Here is a 17,364-nt window from a genome sequence, read left to right on the forward strand (position 1 = left end):
AATTGGAGTCCCTCCCTGATGTGGTCAGAGTAGGGAACTGAATCCCTTTTTGTCACATGGGTAGACTATAGGGACTGGGCTGGCCAATACCCCATCGCCGATAACAGGAGTCTATATGCCAGGAGGACAGTTAAGTTTCACTTTCCGAGTTTTAATCCAAACAAGAGAAGCAAACATCAAAAAGATAATTGCTTTGTCTTTTTATCTCACTCGTGATCTCCCCATCTTCTATCTCCCATGATAGGAGTAACACGATGGACAACAACTTTAAAGGAGTAGCTAGGTAGAAGTTGTATGTGTACTGGTCTCATGGTACCCCTTTCACTGTGACATTCATAGACTGGCACCTGGCCACATAACTCCAGCCAAGCCACACAGATTTGATGGCATCAGTAAAGTCTACTGAGGAGGAGCCCTCCTCACGCCAAATGAAGTGGGTCTCTCTGGTCAGGATCAATATATCCCTGAGCATCTGCCAGGCCAGGATCATAAATCCAAGATGCTATGGGAGAAAGCTAGAGGGATGGAGGCTAGAGGGGGGGGGCGGGGGAGAGAGTGAGAGGACGGCAGAGCAAGGAGAGAGAGGCTCTTCTTAGTGTATTGGACGACGGTTCAAAAGTTTAACGTGCCGGGCACCCGCTCGCGTCTTTATAACCCTTGAGTCATTGTGTGTGGGTGAGGGCGGTGCACATTGATGGCCAATAAACAAAATATGAAAGCTGGGGCGGGTGGGGTGTAGTGGGGTGGGCTGTGCATTAGGGAAATTGCCTCTGCCTGCGACGTGGCACGGTAGTGAAGTAATTACAGCTGGTAGAGAGATGCTGAGGCCATACTTTGCCTCTGCGTGTGCAGCCGTTGTGGGTTGGTCTGCCGCAGAGGGCCTCCGCCCCAGCCCACCCTCCACTGTACGTCTCCCCCAACCAAACACAGCACGGCTAAGGGGATGGAGCTGTATGGTTATTGAGGAGGTGGATGAGGAGGGATATAGCAAGAGATCAGGAGAAAGAGAGAGAGGAGGAGTAATGGGCGGGGATCAATGACATGGCAGTCCGAGGTAGCCTTCGGGATGTTGGGTCGGTAGGGAGTGCTATCAGTGGAAGGTAAAGGTGTTTTATATGCAAAATCAATTGGATTATTATGGGTGAACTACATGTGCTTAGAGAACTGGACCGTTGGCTAGGCTAGGTGAGTACTAGAGCTGGACAGACACCTGCAGTATGGGTCTCACCTGCTTCAAGTCTTGGAAGTACAACAGCGCCACACAGAAAGGTGAGTGAGATGTCAACCCTTGCCTCACACACTCCTCCCATCCTACTATCCATCAGCCACTATCATGAGACAGGTCTGGGTCATTTTAAACTGGCTTTGGCAGGACTACTTTGTGATTGTTTCCTCGTATTAAGCAGAAAGTAAGCATGCTTTACTGTGACCAAGTTACTTTACATTACAACCATTTGACATACTTCAGTACTTTTACCATTCATATTGCTTTTTCATACTATGCATCAATAAAGCTAAACTCAAGGCAAAGGTGTGAGTTATGCTGAATCTTTCTACTAATGTTTCTACTTGTTGAAAATTAAATACTTGCACTGGTGTCCTTATGTGGCCAAATGTCATTACAGTTCAGTTCATGCGTATGGCCGGTGTTTCAGTGTGTACAGACCATGCTTGATCAGTTCTAATTTGATCATATCACTATGGAATGCTGGGGGTAAGAGGAAGACAACACAGCAAGGGTTAATTACATCCCCTTGGGAGAATTGGGTCATCCAGTCCTGATGTACTTCCCCCTATCAAACACTCATATGCAGATAACATGGGGCTCCCATGGGGACCAGAAAGGGATGTAGTGATGTAGTGTCTCTTGGTGCCCTTGGGAGACATCAGTGCGTGTACAATGAGGTTCAGGGGTGAGAGGGGAAGGGGGGAAGGGGGCAGGAGAGGAAGAGTACATTAAAGCTGTTTAAACCAGGCCCCTAATTTACAGAACATGATGGATGTGGGGACAGGGAGGGGAGGAGGGTACTCAAAATAATGAGTTGAGAGAGTGGAGTGGATGAGGCACCAGGGATGAGGTAGGGATGAGGCAGTCATCTGACAAAGGACTAAAAGATTGAGTATCATTCTACTCATTTTAAGTCCCTCTGGATAAGAGTGTCTGCTAAATGACTAAATGTAAAATGTAGAGGAATTTGGAGCACAGTTTTGATAGGAAAGGCTTGTTTCACCCCATAACGCTGTTGCATTGCACCAAATAATCTTGGAATGAAAAACCTTTCCTTTTTTTCTCTTAAAGAATTAAGAGTCTCTGATAAAGATCACATACTGTACACCCACATCACATGTAGGGTCTGCTCAGCTCCGTTATCACAGCTTAGGTGAGGAATGCCTTGTAGTCAGAGCCACCACAGTGCCTGCCTGGACCAGGCTTTTACAGTAGAGGTGTAGGTATCGATAAGCCACTTAAATGGGCTTATTTCACATTCCTGTCCTTGTTAAGAAAAGTGCCTTGCCTGAAATGAATCACCGTCCACACTCTTTCCCAGAGAATGTCTGCAGAATTGAGAGCACCATTTTTATTGCCCCCAGAACCCCATAACTTGATTAATATGTCCGGGAAAAATGTATGAAAAAACTGGCAAGAGTTTTAATTAAATTATGAAAATCAATGAGCCCTTGTTGAACCTGAGCAGTGCTTAAAGATAAGGAATGGCCATCTGATTCTATCCGGGCTGTTGTCCAGTTAACACTCTAGCAGAGAGGACACAGTGACCGGCAAGAGCTAGAATCACATGTTCTGCACTATTACAGAAAAATGTCATGTTTAATTGTCTGGAATTAATCCTAACAACTCGCAGACGGCAAGCATAAATCACACGTACAGGAAAACCATTCTTTTGAGACTGGTGTACATACAGTAGATCACTGAACATTACTACAGCATTCCCAATTGCTATTTCCAAAAAAGCCTCATTCCTTTGTGTACATAAGGATCCTACACTGTTTTTCCCAGCACCCAGACTCTTCAAAGATGATAAAGATTTCAAAGAGACGGGGAGGGATTGTGAAATGCATGGAGTGAAAAACAGTATTAATCTGTATCGGCATTTAGGGATTTGTCATGTTTGACTGGTGCTGTGGTATGACGGTACGACTATGAGAGGATCTCAGTGTAATGGCATTCCTCCTCCTCTTCTGAGGAAGGATCGGAGGACCAATGCGCAGCATGGTAAATGTCCATAATGTTTATTTAAAGACATAAACTGAACACGACAAAACAATAAACGTGAAACGAGCTAAACCGAAACAGTACCGTGTGGTAACAAACACACACACCGAAAACAAACACCCACAACTCAGAAGTGAAACCCAGGCTACTTAAGTATGATTCTCAATCAGAGACAACTAACGACACCTGCCTCTGATTGAGAACCATACTCGGCTGAACTCAAAACCCCAACATAGAAAAACACACATAGACTGCCCACCCCAACTCACGCCCTGACCATACTAAATAAAGACAAAACAAAGGAAATAAAGATCAGAACGTGCCACTCAGTATGTAAGCCTGTGGAGACGGGCAGAGAGGACAGACACTGCATATACCAGTTCATGCACTGTATGATCAATGGAGAGATGAAAATACCTGATCTGTACTATCAGAATTACTGTAATTGTAACTAGGACACTCAGGGACATTCAATGTGTTTTAGGTTATTGTCCTGCTAGGAAGGACCCTGCTTGTGTCTTTGTAGTGACTGGGTGTATTGATACACCATCAAAAGTGTAATAATAACTTCACCCTGCTCAAAGGAATATTATGTGTGTTTTTCTCTACACATCTACCAGTAGGTGTTCTTCATTCCTTTATCCTATTACAGCCAACGCAAGGCATTGGAAAAAATCCCTGGTCTTTGTGGTTGAATCTGATGTCTGAAATTCACTGTGTGACTGAGGGACAGATAAATGTATGTGAGGGTTACAAAGATCTAGGTAGTCATTCATTCAAAAATCATGACTTGTTAAGCACAATTTTAGTCCTGAATTTATTTCTGTTTGACAAAACAAAGGGGGTGAATACTTATTGAATCAATACATTTCAGCTTCCCATTTTTAATTAATTTACAAAATTGTCTAAAAACATAATTCGGGGTATGGTGTGTAGGCTAGTGACAAAAAATCACAATTTTATCCATTTTAAATTCAAAATGTGGCCAAGGGGTATGAATACTTTCTCTACATTTATGTACAGTATGTAAAAGTAAACTACCCACTGGACACAAACTGGCCACAAACCATTTGTCAACGTAATTTGTCAGCTCAATGTGACGTGGAATCTACATGGAAAAAACATTGGATTTGGAAAAAGTAATTCACGTACTGTTGTTAAAACTGTTGTTTTAAGGGTGAAAGTTCAACCACAGGATTATGTCATCATGGAAACCAAATTTCAACATTGACAAACTTTTTTACCTTTAAAACAACGTCAGATCTTCAACGTTATATCCACGGTGATATTTTAAGGCTCCCGAGTGGCGCAGTGCTCGAGGCATCACTACAGACCCTGGTTTGATCCCTGGCTGTATCACAACCGGTCATGACCCCTCCTGTACTCCCTGTTCACTCATGACTGCACGGCCAGGCACGACTCCAACACCATCATAAAGTTTCCCGACGGCACAACAGTGGTAGGCGGATCACCAACAACAACGAGACAGCATGTAGGGAGGAGGTCAGAGACCTGGCCATGTGGTGCCAGGACAACAACCTCTCCCTCAACGTGATCCAGACTAAGGAGATTCTCATCGACGGGGCTGTAGTGGAGCAGGCTGAGAGCTTCAAGTTCCTTGGTTTCCACATCACCAACAAACGTACATGGTCCAAGCACACCAAGACAGTTATGAAGAGGGCACAACAAAACTTATTCCCCCTCAGTAGTCTGAAAAGATTTGGCATGGGTCCTCAGGTCCTCAAAAGGTTCTACAGCTGCACCATCAAGAACATCCTGACTGGTTGCATTACTGCCTGGTATGGCAACGGCTCGGGCCTCCAACCGCAAGGCACTACCAAGGGTAGTGCGAACGGCCCAGTACATCACTGGGGCCAAGCTTCCTGCCATCCAGGACCTCTTTAGCAGGCATTGTCAGAGGAAGGCCCTAAAAATGGTCAAAGACTCCAGCCAACCTAGTCATAGCCTGTTCTCTCTGCTACCACACGGCAAGCAGTACCTGAGCCCCAAGTCTAGGTCCAAGACGCTTCTAAACAGCTTCTAACCCCAAGCCATAAGACTCCTGAACAGCTAATCAAATGGTTACCCAGACTATTTTTATTGCCCCCACCCCTCTTTTACGCTGCTGCTACTCTCTGTTATTATCTATGCATATGTCACCTGAATAACTCTACCCATATTTATACACTGCTCAAAAAAATAAAGGGAACACTAAAATAACACATCCTAGATCTGAATGAATGAAATATTCTTATTAAATACTTTTTTCTTTACATAGTTGAATGTGCTGACAACAAAATCACACAAAAATTATCAATGGAAATTAAATTGATCAACCCATGGAGGTCTGGATTTGGAGTCACACTCAAAATTAAAGTGGAAAACAACACTACAGGCTGATCCAGCTTTGATGTAATGTCATTAAACAAGTCAAAATGAGGCTCAGTAGGGTGTGTGGCCTCCATGTGCCTGTATGACCTCACTACAACGCCTGGGCATGCTCCTGATGAGGTGGCTGATGGTCTCCTGAGGGATCTCCTCCCAGACCTGGACTAAAGCATCCGCCAACTCCTGGACAATCTATGGTGCAACGTGGCGTTGGTGGATGGAGCGAGACATGATGTCCCAGATGTGCTCAGTTGGATTCAGGTCTGGGGAACGGGCGGGCCAGTCCATAGCATCAATGCCTTCCTCTTGCAGGAACTGCTGACACACTCCAGCCACATGAGGTCTAGCATTGTCTTGCATTAGGAGGAACCCAGGGACAACCGCACCAGCATATGGTCTCACAAGGGGTCTGAGGATCTCATCTCGGTACCTAATGACAGTCAGGCTACCTCTGGCGAGCACATGGCTGTGCGGCCGCCCAAAGAAATGCCACGCCACACCATGACTGACCCACTGCCAAACCGGTCATGCTGGAGGATGTTGCAGGCAGCAGAACGTCCTCCACAGCGTCTCCAGACTCTGTCACGTCTGTCACATGTGCTCAGTGTGAACCTGCTTTCATCTGTGAAGAGCACAGGGCGCCAGTGGCGAATTTGCCAATCTTGGTGTTCTCTGGCAAATGCCAAACGTCCTGCACGGTGTTGGGCTGTAAGCACAACCCCCACCTGTGGATGTCGGGCCCTCATACCACCCTCATGGAGTCTGTTTCTGACCGTTTGAGCAGACACATGCACATTTGTGGCCTGCTGGAGGTCATTTTGCAGGGCTCTGGCAGTGCTCCTCCTGCTCCTCCTTGCACAAAGGCGGAGGTAGCGGTCCTGCTGCTGGGTTGTTGCCCTCCTACAGCCTCCTCCACGTCTACTAATGTACTGGCCTGTCTCCTGGTAGCGCCTCCATGCTCTGGACACTACGCTGACAGACACAGCAAACCTTCTTGCCACAGCTTGCATTGATGTGCCATACTGGATGAGCTGCACTACCTGAACCACTTGTGTGGGTTGTAGACTCAGTCTCATGGTACCACTAGAGTGAAAGCACCGCCAGCATTCAAAAGTGACCAAAACATCAGCCAGGAAGCATAGGAAATGAGAAGTGGTCTGTGGTCACCACCTGCAGAACCACTCCTTTATTGGGGGTGTCTAATTGCCTATAATTTACACCTGTTGTCTATTCCATTTGCACAACAGCATGTGACATTTCTTGTCAATCAGTGTTGCTTCCTAAGTGGACAGTTTGATTTCACAGAAGTGTGATTGACTTGGAGTTACATTGTGTTGTTTAAACCTCTTGATACTCCCCATCCCGGATCCGGGATCGTGAATAAAGCCTCAGGCTCATTAGCATAACGCAACGTTAACGATTTCTGAAAATCGCAAATAAAATGAAAATAATGCGCCTGCTCTCAAGCTTAGCCTTTTCTTAACAACACTGTCATCTCAGATTTTCAAAATATGCTTTTGAACCATAGCAAATCACTAATTTGTGTAAGAGTATGCTAAGCTAGCTTAGCATTTTGAGTAGCATTTAGCACGCAACATTTTCACAAAAACCAGATAAACCAAATAAATAAAATCATTTACCTTTGAAGAGCTTCGGATGTTTTCAATGAGGAGACTCTCAGTTACATAGCAAATGTTCAGTTTTTCCTGAAAGAATCTTTGTGTAGGAGAAATCACTCCGTTTTGTACATCACATTTGGCTACCGAAACGAACCGAAAATTCAGTCACCAAAACGTCAAACTTTTTCCGAATTAACTCCATAATATCGACCGAAACATGGCAAACGTTGTTTGGAATCAATCCTCAAGGTGTTTTTTCACATATCTCTTCATTGATATGCAGTTCGTGGAAGCCTGCTTTCCCTCAGAATCGCATGGAAAAATACCAGCAGCTGAAAAAGACGCACCAATTTCGACGGAGGACACCGGGCGGACACCTGGAAAATGTAGTCTCTTATGGTCAATCTTCCAATGATATGCCTACAAATACGTCACAATGCTGCAGACACCTTGGGAAACGACAGAAAGGGCAGGCTCATTCCTCTCGCATTCACAGCCATATAAGGAGACAATGGAAAACGGAGCCTCAAAAATCCTGTTGGTTTCCTGGTGCCGTTTCATCTTGGTTTTGCCTGTAGCTCCCGTTCTAGGGCACCCACAGAGAATATCTTTGCAGTTCTGGAAAATTCAGAGTGTTTTCTTTCCAAAGCTATCAATTATATGCATAGTCGAGCATCTTTTTGTGACAAAATATCTTGTTTAAAACGGGAACGTTTTTCATCCAAAAATGAAATTGCGCCCCTAGAGTTTCAAGAGGTTAAGTGTTCCCTTTATTTTGTTGAGCAGTGTATATCACCTCAATTACCTCGACTAACAATTTTGTAGGTATTATTTTTTTAAACTGCATTGTTGGTTTAAGGGAATGTAAGTAAGCATTTCACTGTAAGGTCTACAGCTGTTGTATTCAGCATATGTGACAAATAATATATGATTTCATTTTGATTTGTACAAGGAAATCAGAGAAGACTGAAGGTCCAATCAATCCTAAATAAGACTGAGAGTGGACATTTGCCCATCCATAGGGCAATTATGGTCTTTGTCAATAAACAAAGCCTCTATGCTGTTTGCGGCTCCTTGTCTAAGACAAGAATCAAGTAGAGCTCATCAGTGGCCTCCCTGCTGAACAAAACAATTGTATAGACCAGCATAGGCTGATGTTTTTATACATGTTTTATTATGAAGCATATTATAGTTTTATAGCTATACAACTATACTGAACGATTATATACAGTAGTTTCGCCGTGTTTTTGCTGGTGACCAGCCTTCTCTGTGTTTTGGACACCAGCAAAACCAGCATCAAAGCGCTTGATTATTTAAGACAGGAAATTACATACACCATAAGGACTTACTTTGAGGACCTAGTTTTTCTAATACAATGGCCACATCAGGCCTGCAAGCCACATTATGCTGGCTTGCAAAATTATGTTTAATTCCACCTGGAATCCAGCCTGAGTGTCGATATCCAACAATTGGAACATTTATTCACCCACAACCAGTACTCAGAATGCCTACTAGGGTTAGAAAGATGAATACATTAAACTACCTAAACTATTTAAATCGGAACAACCATTTCAGTAACAGGTACATTAGGTCCAACTAACAGATTGGATTAGAATAAGCTGATCAGCAGCCTACCAGTATAAGCATGTCACCAACATACTAGCATGAGCTGGTCACCAGCATCACCAGCTTTACCAGCTGGTTGGCCAGCCTAACTAGATAGACCATGCTGGTCAAAACAGCTTGACCAGCATGGACCAGCTTGACATTTTGTCAGATTTTTGTCAGTAGGGCTGCAGTCACTCGTCTTTGTTATCTGTCTGTGACTCTTTCTCACCCTCTCGCCATCCATCCATCCCCCCGCTCCATCACAGGTGGGAACAGAGACGTGCTGGTCAGCCCTGGCTCATACTTCTTCCTCTCCAACAGCTGTGGTCAGGGAGAGGAGTGGCTCAAGACCCTCAACAAGGGTGTCTGGATACCCTTTACAGGTAGCATCACTATTACATACATTTACACTACTAAACACTCATTACCACACTCAAATGCATACACTTGGCGCTCTCACTGTCTTGAACAAACAATCAAATCAGTCATGCCGTATAATTTGTTTTAGTTCAACAGACTCCTCCAGTCTGTACAGGGCTTAGCCCAACCCTGTGTGTACGCATACCTCAGCCTCAGCCCCCCTCTGCCTCCTTGGTGGGCACAGCTGTGTGTCTGCCTTGGCTGGGTGCCTGCTGGGCTTCACACAATACCCAGTTTGCACATAACATTCTGAGAACCATATGTGAGGGGAAGGGGGATACTTAGTCAGTTGCACAACTGAACGCAATCATCCAAAATGTGTCTTCCGCATTTAACCCAACCACTCTGAACCAGAAACGTGAGGGGGATTGCCTTAATCGACATCATCAGCACCCGGGGAGCAGTTGCTGTTAGGGGTTAACTGCCTTGCTCAAGTGTAGAACTGCAGATTTTTCCAATTTGCCATTTCAGGGATTTAAACCAGTGATTTTTCAGTTACTAGCCCAACACTTAACTGCTAGGCTACCTGCATCCCAACATGATCTGTTTCTTAAAGCATGGTGAGAGCGTGGTTGTCCTATGGTTATTTTGCATACAACCTTCCCACAACTTTATGGGAATGGTGCAGGACGAGTGGCGACCCGGCAGAGCCCCACCTGTTTTGAGTCCCACATTTTTAGCAAAAAATGTTGGCATGTTATTTTAGCATTAATAGGTGTCACATATCAGTTTGCAAACAATGTAAAAAAAATAAATGAATAAATAATTGACTTAATAAAGACGCATCATCATGAATCAGGTTGACAATCTACTGGCAAATACTTTTTAATCCTTGTCATATGAAGAGACATAAACAAAGAGAAATTATAGATCAAACGTATCGGTGCTCATTGGCCATTGGACATAAACATTACACAAGTTGGAAATCGCAAATTCAAGAATGAGTGGTTTGGAAGGAATCAGTAGCTAACTGCAAGCATGACCAAGGCAATCACTAGCCTGCTATTCTGTGGAGTGGGTGTGTGATTCCGAGTCTGGGTTTAAGGGTCTCTTGTCCAAGCTTAAAATGATAAACATTCAACATTTGCCATACTGTCAATCCAGCATGATTTCTGCCACGCTCAAAACAACTTTCAACTCAGAACTGTGAAATCTGACTTCAGTGAGTTCAAGACAACTGGGAACTCAGGAAAACACTATTTTTATTTATTTATTTATTGAATATCCAAAACATACAATATACTTGCAGTGAAGACGCTCAACCACTACATCATACCAGTCATCCAACAGAGTCCCATGCAGTGCGAGACTCAGAAGCATCCAGGGTCAATGCCCTGCTCAAGGGCACGTTGACAAATCTACCACCAAGCTAAAAAACATGAACACCTGAACCCTCCAAGATCCCCCCCCCACAGTTCCCCAATAGCTGTCCCTCAACCATTCGCAACCCCTCCCACAGTCCACCCCCAGAAGAAATATAAAACATACAATTAATTCCAATGGTTCATTGGATCAGTCTAAAACTTTGCACACACACTGCTGCCATCTAGTGGCGAAAATCGAAATTGCGCCTAACCTGGAATAATACATTGTGATCACTTGCATTTCAAAGATGATGGAAAAAAATTAAATAAAAATATGCATGATTTTTTCTTTGTATTATTTTATTCCAGATCTAATGTGTTATATTCTCTTACATTAATTTAACATTTTCACAAACTTCAAAGTGTTTCCTTTCAAATAGTATCAAGAATATGCATATCCTTGCTTCAGGTCCTGAGCTACAGGTAGTTAGATTTGGGTATGTCATTTTTGGCGAAAATTGAAAAAAAGATTCAGATCCTTAAGAGGTTTTAATTAAGAGGGCAAGTCAGCCATATCAGCTGTGTTTTTTTAAAGTCAGTAAATGGGCTGAATGAACTATAGCTGAGGATCTTAAGGCCACTATTGCTGAACTGGACACCAAAATCGAGAGCATCATTCGAACGGTCGCTTCGCATGGCCAGAGTATTGTGGACCTTGAGAAAGCTTCTGAATTCAACGCTGGTAGGATCGACGAGTTAGAGAAGCTATGCACGTCATTGCAGGATAGTGTGCAGAGGCTTTCTGTGAAAGTGGTAGACCTGGAGGGCCGATCAAGACGTAATAACCTTCGCGTTGTTGGTCTGGCAGAGGGGGTAGAGGCGGGATCTCGCCCCACCGACTTCTTCGCCAAGCTATTGAAGGATGCAATGGGATCGGATGTTTTGGATTCGGATCCCCACCTGGACCGTGCACATCGCTCCCTTGTCCCAGTGCCTGGACCGGGCCAATGTCCTCGCCCAGTAATCATCTGTTGTCACAGTTTCAAGACCAAGGATCTTATCCTGCGTGAAGCTCGAATGAGGGGCAAACTGTCACATAAAGGGCATCCATTCCGTGTATATGAGGATTATGCGCCCGATGTGGCAAAGCATCGCGCCGACTACAGAGATGTCATGACCAAACTCTACAAACTCCATCTTCGCCCAGCCTTGCTCTTCCCTGCAAGACTAAGAATTACCCCGCCTTCCGGTGAGAAGATTTGGCTCTCCTCGGTTTTGGACGCAGAGAAGTTTATCCGGGGATATATACCAATCCCCCATAGTGCCTTGTCTTTGCGTGTTAGGGTCTGCTCATGGACTCGAATCCATACTATACCATATTGGGTGAAACCGTATTAAACGGGCTCAACAAGGGCTACCGAACATGTAAGACGCTGAGCCGACCAATGGAGGGCGGTCAGAGCTCTCATTTAACGTTAAATTCACTTTCATCCCGGTTGTGCTCAGAGCGATGCATATTTTCACTTCCAGGTTTGATCACTGACACTTTCGGATGGATATACTTATATTCCCCCACTTTTGTTTTGTTTCATTATTTATTTTACAATCCTTACATTATTCTTACTACCATAACATTTATTTATTGCTTGCAGGGGACTGGGGGTGATTGTTGGGAAGGGGCAGACGCAGACACCTGGTTAGCAAGTTGATGTTTTGTGCCGTTCTGCCTTTGTCTAGCCTTGGGCCGCTCTCCCGATTAGAGCCCCACCAGCCCTCTTTAGTGCTTATGGCTGTGTAGGTGTGCGTACATATAATTACTATTTGTACTTTATTACTATTTTCTCTTAGCATTTTAGTATTATGTATGTGTATATTTTAAATCAGTGTAGATTGTTATACTGGGGTATGAATGTTTGTATGTGTATATGTGCATATGGATGTATATACATATTCTTTAAATATATATTTTTATATACGATTTTTTTGTGTGGGTATGTATGTAGGTATGTATGTATGTGTGTGTATGTGTATGTATATATGTATGTATGTGTATGTGTGTATATATATATAAAAAAAAATATTAGATTTTTTATTTTAAATTATTTTTTAAATAGGGGAAACGTTTAATTTAGCAAATCCTTGTTCTGATCTCCTGACCCACAGTGTGTAAAGGTACGGCTGACTATGTTGGTTGCGGATGGTTTATTTTTGGACCGGCAGTGCTTAGCAATATAACCTTGAGGCTATATCTTGCTTATCTCAGGGATTGACCCAGTATGACGCTTATATGCGCATTATGTTTAAGTTGCAACTTATTCTGTTTAGGTTTATTAGATGCCAACTGAACACTTTATTCGCAGGAGCCTCCTCAGTTCATATGTTAGTAGAAGTTCTAGGATAGTGAGTGGTGAACGTATAGTTGGGATTTTGTTTTTGTTTTACCTCTTGTTCGAGGTCGCGCCATGCTTTTTTGGCATCGGCCAGACAATGTGTTTATTATTTTTATTTTTCCTTTGTTTTTCTCCTGTTTGTGCATGCCTGTTAAATATGGGTTGATTGGGGGGGGGGGGGGGTAAGTGTTGGGGAAATTAGGGGGACAGGGTGGGAAGTAAAGGTGCTTGCAGGAGGGGAGGGGTGGGTTGGATACTGCTCGGGTGTAGGTGCTACATATGCTGATCGTGATGTTTTGGTGCGCTTTCTTAACTTTTTATCAAGTTACATGGTATGCAGGCCACCATAGGAACTACAAACGAGAGGAGGGCGGGGCTTACATTCACTTCCTGGAATGTCATGGGTTTAAACGAGCCAATTAAGAGGGGCAAGGTCCTAGCCCACCTGAAAGCACTCTCGTCTGATATTATATTTTTGCAAGAAACCCATCTGAAGAATAACTCTCATAGCAGACTTAAGTGTAGGTGGGTGGGGCAAGTGTATCACTCTAACTTCTCTGCCAAAACGAGAGGCACAGCGATTCTGGTACGGAAAGGAATTCCCTTTCTACATAAAACCACCCTTGCGGATAAAGAGGGTCGGTATGTGATCGTGATAGGAGAAATCCACTCTACCTCAGTAACTCTACTAAATATCTATGGGCCAAACATTGATAACCCCTCTTTTTTCAAAAGAGTCCTTGCCCTGATTCCAGATATCTCCCATACTAACCTGGTCATTGGAGGGGACCTTAACTGTGTGCTAGACCAGTATTTGGCTAGATCCTCTACCCGGCGAACCCCTACCTCCTATTCAAGCGAATTCTTGAATACCTACATAAAAAATTTGAACTTATTCGATATATGGAGGATCGCTAACACTACGGGTAGGGAATACTCCTTTTACTCTCATGTTCACACTGTTTACACTCGAATTGACTACTTTTTGTTGGATGATAGACTACTCCCCTATACCTGTAATGTGAGGTATCATGATATTATAATCTCGGACCACAGTCCACTCACCTTCTCCCTGAGATTGGGTGACATTGTACCAAACGAGAGGGTCTGGAGGTTGAATCCTCAGCTCCTCACAGAACCAACATTCTGGGAATATCTTAAAGACCAAATTACATTTTTCTTTGATACCAACGACAATACAGAGACCTCCCCAGCATTATTGTGTGAAACACTGAAGGCTTATCTGAGAGGCTGTATCATCTCCTTTCAGGCTGCCAGGAGTAGGCGAAACAGAGGAAAACTGGAAGAACTGGAGGGACAAATTCACTTACTGGATAGGGAGAATGCTAGCCACCCATCTATGGAGAAACATAAAAAAATTACCTCTTTAAAATTTGAATATAATCAGATTCTCTCAGCTAAAATTGCTAAATCTTTTCTCTATGCCAAGCAAAAATATTTTGAGTTTGGTGACAAACCACAAAAATTACTCGCCGGACAACTTCGAAAAAATGTGAGTGACCGAATGATTCACAAAGTTAAATCTGCATCTGGGGAATTACTCTCTTCCCCCAAAGACATCAATGACAGATTCCAGCAGTTTTATGAGACTCTATATACATCTAAAGCGGATCCTAACCCCTTAATTATGCAAACATTTTTGGAGGACTGTAATCTTCCTGCCCTGAACCAGGAAGATTCTAACTTCCTGAATAAGGAAATATCTCTTGATGAAATTCGAGAAACAATTAAATCTCTAAAGAGTGGCAAGACCCCGGGCCCAGATGGATACCCTGGTGAATTCTATAAAACATTCAGCAACATGCTCTCTCCCTACCTGCACAAAATGTTGGTTCAGGCCAATGAGGATGGAGCTCTCCCTTATACTTTGGACGAAGCGCTCATTACAGTTATACATAAGAAGGGTAAAGATCCAGAAGAGGTAGGGTCATACAGACCAATATCTCTCCTTAATACAGACCAAAAGATTTTAGCAAAAACTCTGGCTAACAGGCTTAGCATTTTAATTGGCAAATTGGTCCACTCGGATCAGACCGGCATTATCCCTAACAGAAACTCATTCTTCAATCTCAGGCGCCTCTTCAATATTATGTATTCTCAGAGGTTACCCAACGTGGACCTTGCCGTCATATCTCTTGACGCCGAAAAGGCCTTTGACCAAGTTGAGTGGCCCTATCTATTCAAGGTCCTACAGAAATTTAATATTGGAGATGAGTTCATAAATTGGATCAGGCTTTAATATAGGAACCCCTGTGCCAGAATACTCACTAACCAATCATTGTCGCCCCGATATAACCTTAACAGGGGGACAAGGCAGGGTTGTGCGCTGTCGCCTATGCTCTTCGCCCTAATTATCGAACCCCTCGCTCAGACGATTAGATCTCATGCAGCAATACACGGCTATAATACTAAAGATACTCTAAATAAGATTTCCCTATACGCAGATGACATCCTCCTCTATGTAACAGAACCCCAGGCTAGTATCCCAGCTATTCTTGATGTGATCAATTTGTTTGGTACCTTCTCGGGATACAGAATAAATTGGAACAAGAGTGAATTAATGCCCATACGGTCGCAAAACACCTCCTGGCTAGAACATCTCCCATTTAAGTTATCTTCAGAAAAATGTACCTACCTAGGAATTGTAGTTACCAAACAATACTCCTTACTATTTAAAGAGAATTTCCCCTCTCTGATACAAAAACTCAAAGCAAACATACTATTTTGGAGAACTCTCCCAATTTCTCTGCTCGGAAGAATTAATGCCATTAAAATGGTCTTCCTCCCACAACTGCTCTACCTATATCAGAACATCCCAGTATTCATACCTAAATCCTTTCATAAACAACTGGACTCAATTATCAATCCTTTCATCTGGGATTATAAAACACACAGGATAGGTAAAAAACACCTCTGTAAATCCAAGATGGAAGGAGGACTGTCTCTCCCAAATTTTATATTTTATTACTGGGCCGCTAACCTCTGCGTTGTTACGTTTCTGCTGGATGACGCACTTCCGTCATCCAGCTGGCTTATATGGAGCGTGAGGAGTGTCACCCCTTCTCTATTGGCGCTGTGATTTTGTCGCCTGTCAATCTGGAGATGTCACTTTATTGTAACAATCCTATTATACATAGCACAGTCCGAATCTGGAAGCAAATTAAAGTCCACTTTGAGCTTAGACCAATGTCATTCATGCTCCCTGTCGCCAAGAATCCCTCCTTTGCCCCTTCTAACCTTGATAACACCTTTGAGCGATGGGGAGAGCTGGGGATAAGTACCATAGGGGATTTATACATAGAAGGGACCTTTGCTTCCTTTGAGTTGCTGAGGAAACTTATAATCTTCCCAGAAGTAATTTTTTCAGATACCTACAAATTAGAGACTACGTTAGAAAACACCTCCCAACATTTGGGAATGCTAAACCTTCCATGTTTGACGGATGCATAAAAATATGCCCCACCTCAGATAAACTGATATCGCGTCTATATGATGCTTTTCAATCTGTTAGCACACCTTCTACAGATGCCATCAAGGCAAAATGGGAGGAAGAACTAGGGACTGACATTTCTGTGGCAGACTGGGAAGAGAGCTTGGAGTATATCCACACATGCTCCATTAATTCCAGACATCGTCTCATACAATTCAAGGTATTACACAGATTACACTATTCCAAAACTAAACTGCATAGGATATTTCCTGATACATCCCCTACATGTGATAAATGTCAGGCTGCGCAGGGTACACTACTCCACTGCTTTGCCCTATGCTCTAGCTTGCATGGTTATTGGTGTGGAATTTTGGGATCCTCTCTGAAGTTTTGGAGACTTCAATAGATCCAGACCTGCTTCTGATAATCCTGGGAGTATCTGAGTCCCTAAACGGATTAACCAACCCCCAAAAACAACTAATCTCGTACGGTCTCATTTCGGCAAAAAAACTCATCTTGTTGTTTTGGAAAAGGAGGGAAGCGCCCTCTACCAAATTATGGCTCAGTGAATTGGCAAACACTGTACTAGAAATTAGATATATTCTGAACAATAAATTATCAACATTTGATCAAATCTGGCAGCCTTTCCTCTCCTACTTGGAGCCAGTCGCGCTGTGAATTTGTACTTATTAACGCACTCTCAACTGTAATATTTAATCTACCTTTGGGCAGCATGTGCTGGCCCTGCCACCCGAGCAGTTGGGGGGGCGGGGGGGGGAATAAATGGGGGATAGGGGGGACATCTTCCCTCTTTCTTTCTACATGTCCTTGTTTTGCATTATTTTTTATTATTTGTTTGGCTCTGGGTCTTGTTGTTCCTGGATGCTCTTTTATGTTTAGATAAGAATTGTATGCCTGTCTTGTATACCTATACACCATTCTTGTGTGTGTT

At 43.4% G+C, this 17,364-nt stretch overlaps 1 protein-coding gene across 1 annotated transcript in view; it reads left to right on the top strand.

Moving 5' to 3' along the window:
- Nucleotides 1-1,074: 1,074 nt before the first annotated feature.
- si:ch211-247j9.1 (rho GTPase-activating protein 24) overlaps nucleotides 1,075-17,364 on the top strand; it is a 24,950-nt gene continuing 8,660 nt past the window's right edge. The window contains exons 1-2 of the mRNA XM_064979170.1: nucleotides 1,075-1,269; nucleotides 9,114-9,230. Coding sequence (XP_064835242.1) covers nucleotides 1,218-1,269; nucleotides 9,114-9,230 — 169 coding nt within the window. The 5' untranslated portion in view covers nucleotides 1,075-1,217. The remainder of the gene's footprint in view (nucleotides 1,270-9,113; nucleotides 9,231-17,364) is intronic.

Source organism: Oncorhynchus masou, chromosome 12 (genome assembly GCF_036934945.1).
Source record: "Oncorhynchus masou masou isolate Uvic2021 chromosome 12, UVic_Omas_1.1, whole genome shotgun sequence".
Classification (NCBI taxonomy): Eukaryota; Metazoa; Chordata; class Actinopteri; order Salmoniformes; family Salmonidae; genus Oncorhynchus; species Oncorhynchus masou.